Raw genomic sequence first — 14,446 nt, 5'->3', positions numbered from 1 at the left:
AAGTGCAGTAACATAAGAAACAGAAACAATGGCTACTTGTCATTACCAGAACCCAGTTCTCCACTACAGCTAGTCCTGGTAATCCCATCACATCTAAAAGCAACATTTGAATTTAAAATATCTCATAATGATGATAAAAGGACTTGAGGAAAGATATGAATAACTCCCTTAAAGAAATACAGGAGAACACTACCAAATGGAAGAAGAGAGAATCTCAGGTGCAGAAGATACCACAGAAAAAATTTACACAACAGTCAAAGAAAATGCAAAATGCAAAAAGCTCTGAACCCAAAACATCCAGGACACAATGAGAATAATGGGCATAGAAGAGGGCGAAGATTCCCAACTTAAAGGACCAATAAATATCTTCAATAAAATTATAGAAGAAAGCTTCCCTAACATAAGGAAAGAGATGAACATACAAGAAGCCTACAGAACTCTAAATAGACTGACCCAGAAAACAAATTCTTTCTGTCACATAATAGTCAAAATACCAAATGCAAAAAGCAAAGAAATAAAAGAATATTAAAAATAGTAAGGGGGACAAGGTCAAGTAACACATAAAGGCAGGGCTATCAGAATTATACCAGACTTTTCTACAGAGACCCTGAAAGCTAGAAGATCTTGGACAGATGTCATTCAGACCCTAAGAGAACACAAATGCCATCCCAGGCTAATATACTGAGCAAAACTGTCAATACCATAGTGGAGAAACCAAAATATTCCATGACAAAACCAAATTTAAACAATATCTTTCTAGTAAAGTAGTCCTACAGAGGATAAAAGGAGGAAAACTAACACAAGGAGGGAAACTACACCCAAGAAAATCTAAGAAATTAATCTCATACCAAACCCAAAATACGAGAGCCAAACAAACATACTTCCACCTCTAACAAAAAAGAACAAAAAAAAAAAAAAAAAAAACAATCATTGGTCTTTAATATCAATGGACTCAATTCCCAAATATAAAGACTAAAAGAATGGATACATAAACAGGACCCAACATTTGGCTGAATATAGAAAATAAGACTCAGTGACAAAAAAAAGACCTCAGAGTAAAGGACTGAAAAATTGTTTCCAAGTAAATGGTCCCAAGAAATGAGCTGGAGTAGCCATTCTAATATCTAATAAACTTTTCATATACATATTTTAATTTAATTTTATTTTTAATTGTATATTTTATTTATCTACATTTTAAAATGCTCTCCTCTTTTCTGGTTTCCCCTACAGAAACCCCCTATTCCATCCTCCCTCTTTCTGATTCTATGAAGGTGCTCTAATAAAAGCAATATACAGCAAGCCTGTAGCCAATACCAAACTAAATGGAGAGAAACTTGAATCAATCCTACTGAAATCAGAGACTAGACAAAGATACACACTCTCTTCCGACCAGTTCAATATAGTAAGCAAAGTCGTAGCCAGAACAAGTAGACAACAAGGAGGTAAAAGGTAATGCAAACTGCAAAGGAAGAAGTCAAAATATCACTATTTGCAGATGACATGATAGTACTTAACTGACCCCACAAAATTCCAATAAAGAGCTCCTTCAGCTGATAAACAACTTCTGCAAAGTAGCTGGATATAAAATTAACTCAAACAAATCAGTAGCCTTCTTTTACTCAAAGGATAAAAAGGTTAAAAAAAAATTAGGGAAGTAACACTATCCACAATAGTCACAAATAATATAAAATACATTGGGGTGACTCTAACCAAGCAAGGAAAATAGACTTTCAATCAACAGTTATCAAATAAGATGGGGGAGAGAACGTCATACTCAGCAAAGGAAAAATCCACCAAGATAAACTCTCAATTCTGAACGTCTATGTACCAAATACAAGAGCACTCACACGTGTAAAAGAAACTTTACTAAAGCTCAAAGCACAAATTGAACCAAAACAATAATGGTGAAAGACTTCAACACTCCATTCTCTCCCATGGACAGATCAAGGAAACAGAAACTAAACAAAGACACAGTGAAACTAACAGAAGTTATGAAACAAATGGATTTAACAGATATCTATAAAAGATTTCTCTGTGAAACAATATACCTTCTTCTCAGCACACAATGGTACCTTCTCCAAAATTGGCCAGATTCTCAGAGACAAAACAAGCCTCAGCAGATATATGAAAATTGAATTAATCCCATGCATTCTATCACATTATCACAATCTAAGGCTGGTCTTCAATAACAACCAAAACAACAGAAAGCCCACATACACATGGAAGCTGAACAACTCTCTACTCAATGAAAATTTGATCAGGAAAGAAATAAAGAAAAAAACTAAAGACTTTTTAAAATTTAATTAAAACAAAGGAAAGGCATTCCCAAACTTATAGGACACAATGAAAGCAGTGCTAAGAGAAAAACTCATAGGTCTGACTGCTTTCATAAAGAAAATGGAGCAGCTTAACAGCACACCTGAAAGTTCTAGGAAAAAAAAGAAGCAAATACACCAAAGAGAAATAGATAGCAGGAAATAATGAAATTCAGGGCTGAAATCGACAAAGTAGAAACAAAAAGAACTACACAAAGAATCAGTAATACCAGGCATTGGTTCTTTCAGACTATCAACAAGATAGATAAACCCTTAGCTAGACAAACCAGGGAGCACAGAGGCAGTATCCAAATTAACAAAATCAGAAATAAAAAGGGAGACATAACAGCAGAAACTGAGGAAATTTTAAAAAGCATCAAATCCTACTACAATAGTTTATACCCAACAAATTGGAAAATCTACATGAATGAATAATTTTCTAGGCAAATACCAGGTACCAAAGTTAAATGGGAGCAAGATAATCTATCTAAAAAACTCATAACCTCTAAGGAAATAGAAACATTCATTAAAAGTCTCCCAACCAAGAAAAGCCCAGGGCCATAGGGTTTTAGTGCAGAATTCTATCAGAACTTCAATGAAGACCTCATGCCAATACTTTTCAAACTATTTCACAAAACAGAAACAGAAAGAGCACTACTTAATTCATTCTAAGAAGCCACAGTTACATAGATACCTAAACCACACAAAGACCCAGCAAGAAAAGAGAACTTCACAATAATTTCCCTCATTAACACTGATGCAAAATTACTCAATAGAATTATTGCAAACAGAATCTAAGAATACATCAAAACAATGATTCACCCTGATCAAATTGGTTTCATCCCAGGCATGCAGGAATAGATCAATATACAGAAATCCATCAACGTAATCTGTTAAGTAAATAAACTCAAGGGGGTGGGACACATGATCATTTCATTAAATGCTGGAAAAGCCTTTGAAAAAAATACAACACTCCTTCATGTTAAAGGTCTTAAAAAGCTCAAAAATTCAAGGCCCATCCCAAAACATAATAAAAGCATTATACAGCAAACCAATAGCCAACATCAAATGAAATGGAGAGAAACTTGAAGCAATACCACTAAAATAAGAGACTGGACAAGGTTGCCCTCTCTCTCCTCATTTATTTAATGATGAAGCACTTGAAGTTCTAGCTAGAGTAATTAGATGACAAAAGGAAGTCAAATGAATATAAATTAGAAAGGAAGAAGTCAAGTATCTCTATTTGCAGATGATATGATAGTAGATATAAGCAACCACAAAAATTATACCATAGATTTTATACACTTAATAAACAACTTCAGCAAAGTATCTAGATATGAAGTTAACTTAAACAAATCACTAGCCTTCCTCTACACGAAGGATAAATGGGCTGAGAAAGAAATTAGGGAAACAACACCCATCACAATATCCTCAAATAATATAAAATACATTGGTATAACTCTGTACAAGCAAGGGAAATATCTGTATGACAAGATCTTCAAGTCTCTGAAGAAATAAAACAAAGATGGCCTCAGATGATGAAAAGTTCTCCCATGCTCATGGATAAGTGTGCAGAGCCATTTTGGCACCTCTGAACAGTTGATGGCAGAGTATTATTAATATCATGCCGGGACATTTTGAGGCTAGCTAAGGTGGAAATCTGGTCTCTGTGCTACGCCCTGTAAGGGCTATTATCGAGCACATCTGCATCTGCAGCCATAGACAGGTTCTAAGAATAAGGCTTTAAGGAAGTACATTTACATCTGTAGTATGGGGTAGGGCCTTTTAGAGTGCAGCATAGGGAAGTACATTCATATTTGATGCTCCAGGCAGTATCCTTAGAAATGCAGTTTAGGGACAGGCTGGATTTTGGAATGTAGGCACAGCAGTATCCATTTTTGTCTCTATCCATTATACCTGACCTCCAAGATTGTTACCTGGTTTGATCCCTGTCTCTCAGCAGTTGTTACCATTTTTGCTTTAATTAAAACTGTTGAAAAAGAGGACAAATAAAAAAAAAAAGGCTTCAGTTCGGCCACAAGGCTTCAGCCTCAAGTCCAGCCGAAGTCATATTGCAGCTTTAACCAACTTGTCTTTTTCTTCAATCCTCGCTCAAGATCTGGAAGACCTGTTGGGAGTCTGAGCTGGTCTCAGACAGATAAGCAGGACTAACATAGTAAAACTGGCCATGTTAACAAAAGCAATCTTCAGATTCAATGCAAAATCCCCATCAAAATTCCAATTCAATTCTCCACAGAGGTAGAAAGAGCAATTCTCAAGTTCATCTGGAATAACAAAAAACAAAAACAAAAACAAAAACAAAAAAAACACAATATGGAAATGTGTTCTCAAGAATTAAAGAACTTCTGAGGGGTATCACAATTTCTGACCTTGAGCTCTAATACAGAGCAGTAGTGATTTAAAAATAATACACATGCTAGCACAGAGACAGGCAAGTTGATCAATAAAATTGAAGAGAAAACCCAGAAATAGTTTTGGGGGGCAGAAAAGGGCTCGGCCCATCTGCCACCTGGACCAACAGTTCCCAAAGGTTAAGGTCTAGTGAGAAGGAGATCCAAGAAGGAGATCTGAGCAGCCAGGGAGCACAGAGAGATCTCTACCAAATGCGAAGGAAAGTGTGCCCCTGCCCTGCCTGATCCAGGGACCAGGAACCCAGCATTGGGACCGCTGTTCCCACCTGGTGGCTTTGGGGCGAGGAACAGGGCTCAGACCATCCACCACCTGGACCAGTGGAGATCCAGGGACACAGACCAGGTACAAGGGAATGGCAAGAACATATCATTGACAACAAGATGGCAAGAGGAAAGCAAAAGAGCATATCCTAAGGAAACCAAGACAACCTGGCAACACCAGTACCCAGCTCTCCCATCACAGCAAACATTGGAATGCCAAACACTGCAGAAAAAGAACACACAGACCTAAATCATACCTTAAGATGCTGATAGAGATTCTTAAACAAGAATGGGGGAAAAGCAAAAACAATCAGAAGCTTTTAAAGAGTAAACAAGAAAAACACTCAAAGAACTCAAAGACCTAGAGGAAAACAGAACCAAAGAGATGAAGTAATGGAAGAAGGAATTTAAAACAGAAATTGACACAATAAAGAAAACACTAAAAGAGATAACCCTAGAGGTAGAACACCTAAAAAAGAAATCAGGAGTCACAGAAGCAAGCATTTCCAATAGACTACAAGAGGTGGAAGAAAGAATCTTGGGGGCCGAAGACAACATTGTAAACATAGACAAAACAGCCAGAGAAGATGCAAAAAACAAAAAACTCCTAACCCAAAATGTCCAGAGATCCAGGATACAATGAGAAGACCAAACCTAAGGATAATAGGAATAGAAGAGGGAGAAGAATATCAACTAAGAGGCACAGTAAATATCTTCAACAAAATTGTAAAAGAAAACTTCACTACCCTTAAGAATGAGATGACCACAAGCATAAAAGAAGCCTACAGAACTCTAAATAGGTTGAACAAGAAAAGAAAGTCCTCCTGACACATAATAGTCAAAACACCAAGTGCTCAAAGCAAAGAAAGAATACTAAAAGCAGTAAGGGAAAAGGTCAGGTAACATATAAAGGCAGACCAATCAGAATCAAACCCGATTTCTCAACAGAGACTATGAAAGCTAGAAGAACCTGGACAGACATCATGCACACCCTAAGAGAGAACAAGTGCCAGCACAAGCTGCTATACCCAGCAAAACTATCAATCACCATAGATGGAGAGATGAAGATATTTCAAGACAAATCTAAATTTACACAATATCTGACCACAAACCCATCACTACAATGAATTATAGATGAAAAACCCAGTCCAATGAGGGGAACTACATCCTAGTAAAAACAAGAAAACTCCTAAGCAAGAAAACCAAAAGAAGAAAGATACACAGATGGAACTCAACCTACAAAAGCAATAATAGCAGGAAACAGCAACCACTATTCCTTGATATCTATTAACATAAATTGACTCAAATCTCCAATAAAGAGACATAAGCTATCAGACTGGATACATAAACAAAATCCAGCATTTTTCTGCATACAGGAAACTCATCTCACAGACAAAGACAGACACTACCTCAGAGTAAAAGGTTTGGATAAAAACTTCCAAGCAAACAGCCCCAAGAAGCAAGCTGGAGTGGCTATTCTAATACCGAATAAAGTAAATATCCAACAAAAAGTTATCAAAAAAAAAGATAACAAAGGACACTTTTTACTCATTACAGGGGAAATCTGTCAGGAGGAACTCTCAATCCTTAACATATATGCCACAAATACAAAAGCACCCACATTCATAAAAGAAACCCTAATAAAGCTCAAAAAATACATTTCAACCCACACAATAATAGTTGGAGACTTTAATACCCCACTCTCACCAATGGACAGATCAGGGAAACAGAAACTGAACAAGGACACTGTAAAACTAGCAGAGACTATGAACCAACTGGAATTAATAGATATCTACAGAACATATCATCCTAAAGTAAAAGAATACACCTTCTTCTCACTATCCCATGGCACCTTCTCGAAAATTGACCACATAATTGGACACACAACGAGCCTCAATCGATATAAGAGATTGAAATACTCCCATGCATCCTCTCAGATCACCATGGTCTAAGGCTGGTCTTTAACAATAACAAAGACAACAAAAAGCCCACATACACATGGAAACTAAACAACGCTCTGATAAAGGATAGCAGTGTCAAAGAAGAAATAAAGAAAAAAATTGAAGATTTTCTAGAATTCAATGAAAACGAAAACACAACATACCCAAAACTACTGGATGCAATGAAAGCAGTACTGAGAGGAAAACTCATAGCCCTGAGCACTTCGAAAACAAACTGGAGAGAGCATACATCAGCAACTTGACAACACAGCTAAAAGTTCTAGAACAAAAGGAAGCAGATACACCCAAGAGAAGTAGATGGCGAGAAATAATCAAAATTAGGGCAGAAATAGACCAAATAGAAACAAAAAAAAAAAAACATCTAAAGAATCAACAAATCCAAAAGCTGGTTCTTTGAGAAAATCAACAAGATTGATAAAAACCTAGCCAGACTAACTAGAGGGCAAAGAGAGAGTATCCAAATTAACAAAATCAGAAAGGAAAGTGGAGACATAACAACTGAAACTGCGAAATTCAAGAAATCATCAGATCCTATTACAAAAGCCTATACTAAACAAGGCTGGAAAATCTGGAGGTACTGGATGAATTCCTAGAGAGAAACCAGATAATAAAGTTAAACCAGGACCAGGTAAACCATCTAAATAATCCCATAACACCTAAAGAACTAGAGGCAGTCATCAAAAGCCTCCCAACCAAAAAAAGCCCAGATACAGACAGGTTCACTACAGAATTTTATCAGACATTTATGGCGGACATCACACCAATTTTCTCTAAACCATTTCAGAAGATAGAATCAGATGGAATACTACCTAACTCATTTTTTTGAGGCTACAATAACCCTCGTTCCTAAAGCACACAAAGACCCTACAAGGAAAGAGAACTTCAGACCAATCTCACGTATGAACATTGATGCAAAAATACTCAACAAAATCCTTGCAAAACGAATCCAAGATCACATCAAAACGATCATTCACCATGACCAAGTAAGCTTCATCCCAGGGATGCAGGGATGGTTTAATATAAGGAAATCCATCAATGTAATCCACCATATAAAAAACTCAAAGAACAAAATCACATGGTCATCTCACTAGATGCTGAGAAAGCATTTGACAAAATTCAACACCCCTTTATGTTAAAAGTCCTGGAAAGAACAGGAATCCAAGGTCCACACCTAAACATTATAAAAGCAATATACAGCAAACCAACAGCCAACATCAAACTTAATGGTGGGAAACTTGAAGCAATCCCACTAAAATCAGGGACTCGACAAGGCTGCCCACTCTCCCCCTACCTATTCAACATAGTACTGGAAGTCCTGGCTGGAGCAATTAAACAGCAAAAGGAGATCAAAGTTATACATTTCAGAAAGGAAGAGGTTAAAAACATCACTTTTTGCAGATGACATGATAGTGTACATCCTACAGCTGATGAACAAGTCAGCAAAGTGGCTGGATACAAAATTAACTCAAACAAATCAGTAGCCTTCCTATATTCAAAGGACAAACATGTGGAGAAAGAAATTAGGGGAAAGATACCCTTCACAATAGTCAAAAAAACTATGAAATACCTTGGTGTGACCCTAATTAAGCAAGTGAAAGACCTGTATGACAAGAACTTCAAACCTCTAAAGAAGGAAATTGAGGAAGATCTCAGAAAATGGAAAGATCTCCCATGCTCATGGATTGGAAGGATCAACATTTTAAAAATGGCCATCCTACCAAAAGCAATCTACAGATTCAGTTCAATCCCCATCAAAATTCCAACCCAGTTCTTCATTGAGTTGGAAAGATCAATGTGCAATTTCATCTGGAATAACAAAAGACCTAGAATATCGAAATCCATTCTCAACAACAAGAAAATATCTGCAGGAATCACTATCCCTGACCTCAAGCTTTATTCCAAGGCAATTGTGCTGAAACCTGCATGGTACTGGTATAGAAATAGGCACATGGATCAATGGAATAGAATAGAAGATCCAGAAATGATCCCTCACGTATATGGTCACCTCATTTTTGACAAAGGAGCCGTAAACATTCAAGGGAAAAAGAACAGCCTATTCAACAAATGGTGCTGGTCCAACTGGCACTCAGCATGCAAAAGAATGAAAATAGACCCTTTCTTATCTCCTTGTACAAAGCTCAAGTGTAAGTGGAGCAAAGATCTCCACATTAAACTAGATACACTGAAACTATTAGATGAGAAAGTAGGAAAAACCTTCGAACATATAGGCACAGGAGAAAATTTCTGAACAAAACACCAATGGCTCAAGCTCTATGGTCAAAAATTAACAAATGGGACTTAATGAGATTGCAAAGTTTCTGTAAGACTAAGGACATTGTCAAGAAAACAAAACGGCAGCCAGCAGAATGGGAAAAGTTCTTTACCAACTCCTCATCAGATAGAGGCCTAATATCTAAGGTATACAAAGAACTCAAAAAGCTAGACACCAGAGAATCAAACAACCTTATTAAAAAATGTGGTACAGAGCTAAACAAAACATTCTCAATTGAGGAATGTCAAATGGCTGAGAAACATCTAAGGAAGTGCTCGACATCCTTAGCCATCAGGGAATTGCAAATCAAAACAACCCTGAGATTCCATCTCACACCAGTCAGATTGGCCAAGATCCAAAATTCAGATGACAGCAGATGCTGGCGGGTTTGCAGAAAAAGAGGAACACTTCTCCACTGTTGGTGGGGTTGTAAACTGATACAACCACTCTTGAAATCAGTCTGGCGATTCCTCAGAAAATTGGACAAAGTACTACCTGAAGATCCAGCTATTCCTCTTCTAGGCATATACCCCAGAGACACTCCAATATACAACAAAGATACATGCACCACAATGTTCATAGCAGCTCTATTTATGATAGCCAGAAGCTGGAAACAACCCAAATGTCCTTCAGTAGATGAATGGATACAAAAATTGTGCTACATTTACACAGTGGAATACTACTCAGCCACCAGAAACAATGACTTAACCAAATTCTTAAGAAAATGGCTGCATCTAGAGAATATCATTCTGAGTGAGATAACTCAGTCACAAAAGAACAGACATAAAATGCAGTCACTGATAGTGGGATGCTAACCCCAGAGGCTCGGACTGCCCCAGAAACAACTCACAGACTGTGTGAAGTTCAAGAAAAAAAGAATCAAAATAAAACAACCAGAAAAAAAAAAAAAAAAAAAACAAGTCATGCTCAATCCTTACACACCAAATAAATGTTGACTAATTCCGGGTTACACCCTGTTTTACATGTACTTTTTGCTCATTGTAACTAGTAAGACCTTAATGCAGAGTATCAAACCTTTAAAAAAAAGAGAAAAAAAATAAAAGCCAAGCACTGACACAATTGTATTTGTATACATTTATGAAAAAAATGTTTAAATTTTTTTCTTTTATCTTTGTTTTTTAAAATAAAGTTTAAAAGAAAAAAAAGGAAAAAAAAAAAAAGGAAAAACCAGAAATAAAACCACATGCCTATGGTCACTTATCTTTGCAAAGAAGCCAAAACCATCTGTGGATAAAAAATTAAAAAACATTTCCAATGACTCTTACCTCTTCAAATGTCAGTCTGCATGCATAAAAATGCAAATTGATCCATTTTTGTCTCCTTGTACAAGGTTGAAGTGCAAGTAGATCAAGGACCTCGATATAAAACTATATATGCTAAATCTAATTTTAAAAAAAGGAAGAAAGAGCCTTGAACACATCAAAAATTTCCTGTTGAGAACATCAATGGTTCTAGGCTCTAAGATCAACAATTGATAAATGGGATGTCATAAAATTAAAAATTTCTGTAAGACAAAGTACACTGTCAATAGAACAAAATGGCAACCTACAGATTTGGAAAATATCTTTACCAACCCTACATCCAATAGATGTCTAATATCTAAAATATATTTTAAAATACTCAAGAAGAACCAAATAACCCTATTAAAAATGGAGCACAGAAGTAAACACAGAATTCTCAACTGAGGAATATAAAGTGGCAGAGAAACACCTAAAGAAATGTTCGACGTGCCAAAAAATCATACTTAATCATAAGAGAAATGTAAATCAAAATGATGCTGAGATTCCACCTCATACCAATCAGAATGGCTAAGATCAAAAACTTAGGTGAAAGCATATATTGGCAAGAAGGTGGAAAAAGGGAAACATTTTTCCATTGCTGGTGGGATTTTAAACTGGTACAACCACTCTGTAAATCAATCTGGAGTTTCCTCAGAAAATTAGAAATACATCTACCTGAAGACCTAGCTATACCACTCATGGACATAAACCCCAAAGATGCTTCAACATATAATAAGTGTATGTGCTCCACTATATTCATGCAGGGTTATTTGTAATAAGCAGGAGCTGGAAACAACCCATGTGTCCCCCAATAGAAGAATGAATACATAAAAGATGATACATTTACACAGTGGTTTACTACTCAGTTATTAAAAGTGATGACTTCATGGGTTTTTCAAGCAAATGAGTAGATCTAGAAAATGTCATCCTGATTAAAGAAATTATCACCCAGACCCAACAGATCACACATGCTATGCACTCACTGATAAGTGAGGAATAACTATGATACAACTCACAGACCATATGAAGCTTAAAAAGAAGGAAGACCAAAGTGTGGATGGTTCAATTCTGCATAGAAGGGGGAACAAAATAATCACAGGAGGTAGAAGGAGGGAGGGTTCTTGGGTGGAGAGAAGATAAGAAAAGAATAAGGGGGCAGAATTGGGAATGAGAAGAGACAGTGAACAAGTCCGGGTTCAGGAGCATGATTGGAAACATGTAGTAGTACTGAGTGGGGAACAGGGGAAACCACTAGAAAGTCCCAGATGCCAGGGAAGCAAGAGATCTAGGACCCAATGTGGATGTCATTAGCTAAAATACCTTACAGAGTATAGATAGAACCCAGAGACCATATCCAGTGGATAGGGATGGCCTCCAGTTGAGGAATGGGGCTACCCACCCATCTCAAAGTTTTTAACCCAGAACTAATCCTGTCTAAAGGAAGTTCAGTGACAAAAAATAAAGGGCCCAGAGACAAAACTGCCAACCAAATATATGCACGGATGGGTCCATGATTCCAGCTACTTATGTAGGAGAAGACGGCCTTATCTGGCGTCAATGGGAGGGGAGCCCTTGGTCCTATGGAAGCTTGTCGCAGCAGCATAGAGGGATGTGGGAGGAGTGAGGCAGGGGTGAGGGGGGAGCACCCTCTTAGAGGAAAAGGGGAGGAGGATGGGATGGGGAATTTGTGGAGAAGAGACTGGGGAGGGGGACAACATTTGAAATGTAAATAAATAAAATAATCAATTAATAATTTTTTTAAAACCCGGAGAAAACAAATCATTAGAAATGGAAATGGAACGTGAAAAAAATACACACTGCTGGGTGCACAGTGTTCAGTGTGATGAAATTCCACTGACCTAAGCTACAGCCTGAGTATTATACACGGTAGAATTGTATTAGATATTAAACATTCACAAAAGAAATTATACAAGTAACTTTGCATGAAGTGAATGGACAACATTTATGAATATGTCTCACTCTATATCGTCTATTTATATCTATAGATAGACAAATCAACATCTATTACCTATATCTATATTGATTTATTGATTGATAGATAGATATAAAGAGAGATAGAGAAAGACACACATGCAATAACAATTATTTAAAAAGAGGCAATGAATTTGAAGGACAGTGAGTATGGGCATATGGGGGATGTTGCAGAAAGAAATCAAAATCTCAAAAACATTAAAAACTATCTATATATGGATAAAAATAAATAAATGATGACATTTATTGATGTGAAAGGTAAAGAATGTGATGTGAGAAAAATCCAAGTTCTCTTAGGGGCATGAAAAACAAAAATATTGTAAAATAAAATTCGTCATGTTACAATTTATTATAATACTGAATATTAAGTATTTATTTTAAATTGACTCTTTAATACCCTGTAGAAGGCATTTTTAACTTCTTTATTCCGTAAACTGTATATCAAGGGGTTAAGCATGGGGATTACTAAAGTATAAAACACAGAGACTATTTTATCATTCTCTAATGAGTGGGTGGATTTGGGCTGCAAATACATAAAAAGTAGAGTACCATAGAACACCACAACCACCGTGAGATGAGACCCACATGTAGAGAAAGCTTTTCTTCTGCCTTCTGCAGATTGCATCCGACATATGGCCAGCAGAATCAGAAAATATGATCCAAGGACGACCAGAAGAGAGGAGATCAAATTCAATGCTGAAAACAGTATGATCAGCAACTGTATTTCTTCAGCATTTGAACACAAGGTAGGTAACAAGAAAACAGCATCACAGTAGAAATGGCTGATGATGTTTGAACCACAGAATGTTAATGTGAAAATCTTACTGGTGAACAGCAGAGACTGGAAGGTGCTGTAGAGGTATGGAATGGAAACGAGCACATGGCAAAGTCTCGGAGACATGACCACACTGTAGAGCAGAGGGTTGCAGATGGCCACGTAGCGGTCATAGGCCATGGAAGATAAGATAAAGAGTTCACTAATAATGAACAAAAGGAAGACTGACAACTGTGTAGCACATTCACAGAAAGAAATGGTTTTTTCATCCATAACAAAATCCACCAGCATCTTGGGACAGATGACAGTGGAATTTCCAAGATCAATAAAAGCCAAGTGTCTGATGAAAAAGTACATAGGGGTTTGCAGGCGAGAGTCCAGCTTGGTCAGAATGATCATGCCCAGGTTTCCCATGACGGTAACTGCATAGATGGTGAAGAAGACCACAAACAAAGGAAGCCTCAGCTCAGTGCTCTGTGTGATTCCCATCAAGACGAACCCAGGCAGTGATGTTGTGTTCTTTTGCCCCATGCCATCCAATTCTATCCTCCAAAAGAAGCAAACCATTGTTTTCAATTTTTATTGTTATATTTGTAGGACGAACAGATATTTTTAAAAATAAAAGATCACAAACAAAATTTGCACATGATTCTCTAGAAGAATGTAGAGTATTCTTCTTTGCTAATAATCTTTCCAGAAGATATGTAATATATATATATATATATGTGTGTGTGTGTGTGTGTGTGTGTGTGTGTGTGTGTGTGATTATATTGCAATCATACACATATGATTGATATTAATATTTAGAAATTTTCTTTGTATACTTTTGCATAATTATTCTATAACACCATATAGAACAAGTGATAAAGCCTGTAAGATTTATTTACTTAGCATTTTTTACATCAGATACTACAATTTACTTACTAATTCAACTGAACAAAGAAGTATTTATAAAGCTCAAAGTCATGATTGAATATATTTCTGTGGTATTTCCTCTTTCTTTAATAAATTTGCACAAGCTGAGAAGTAAAGTAGTTCTTCACTGAAAGCAATAATGAAGATATACTAGTTAATTCCACCTGATTACTTCCCTGTACTCCGTCTGTTCCTGTCAGTGGGAATCCAGCATTGGCAGCA

The 14,446-nt window shown here is 36.7% G+C and overlaps 1 protein-coding gene across 1 annotated transcript; it reads right to left on the bottom strand.

The window, feature by feature from the left end:
• Positions 1–12,898: 12,898 nt before the first annotated feature.
• LOC308429002 (olfactory receptor 8K5-like) lies at positions 12,899–13,840 on the bottom strand (the record flags this gene model as incomplete). Its single annotated transcript, XM_080927643.1, has 1 exon — positions 12,899–13,840. The coding sequence occupies one exon, from the start codon at positions 13,838–13,840 to the stop codon at positions 12,899–12,901; it is 942 nt and encodes a 313-aa protein (XP_080783769.1).
• Positions 13,841–14,446: the final 606 nt, after the last annotated feature.

This window comes from Micromys minutus (assembly GCF_963924665.1).
Source record: "Micromys minutus genome assembly, chromosome: 13".
In the NCBI taxonomy this organism is placed as follows: Eukaryota; Metazoa; Chordata; class Mammalia; order Rodentia; family Muridae; genus Micromys; species Micromys minutus.
The sequence above is the reverse complement of the archived record's forward strand: the minus strand, read 5'-3'. Positions and strand labels throughout refer to the sequence as shown.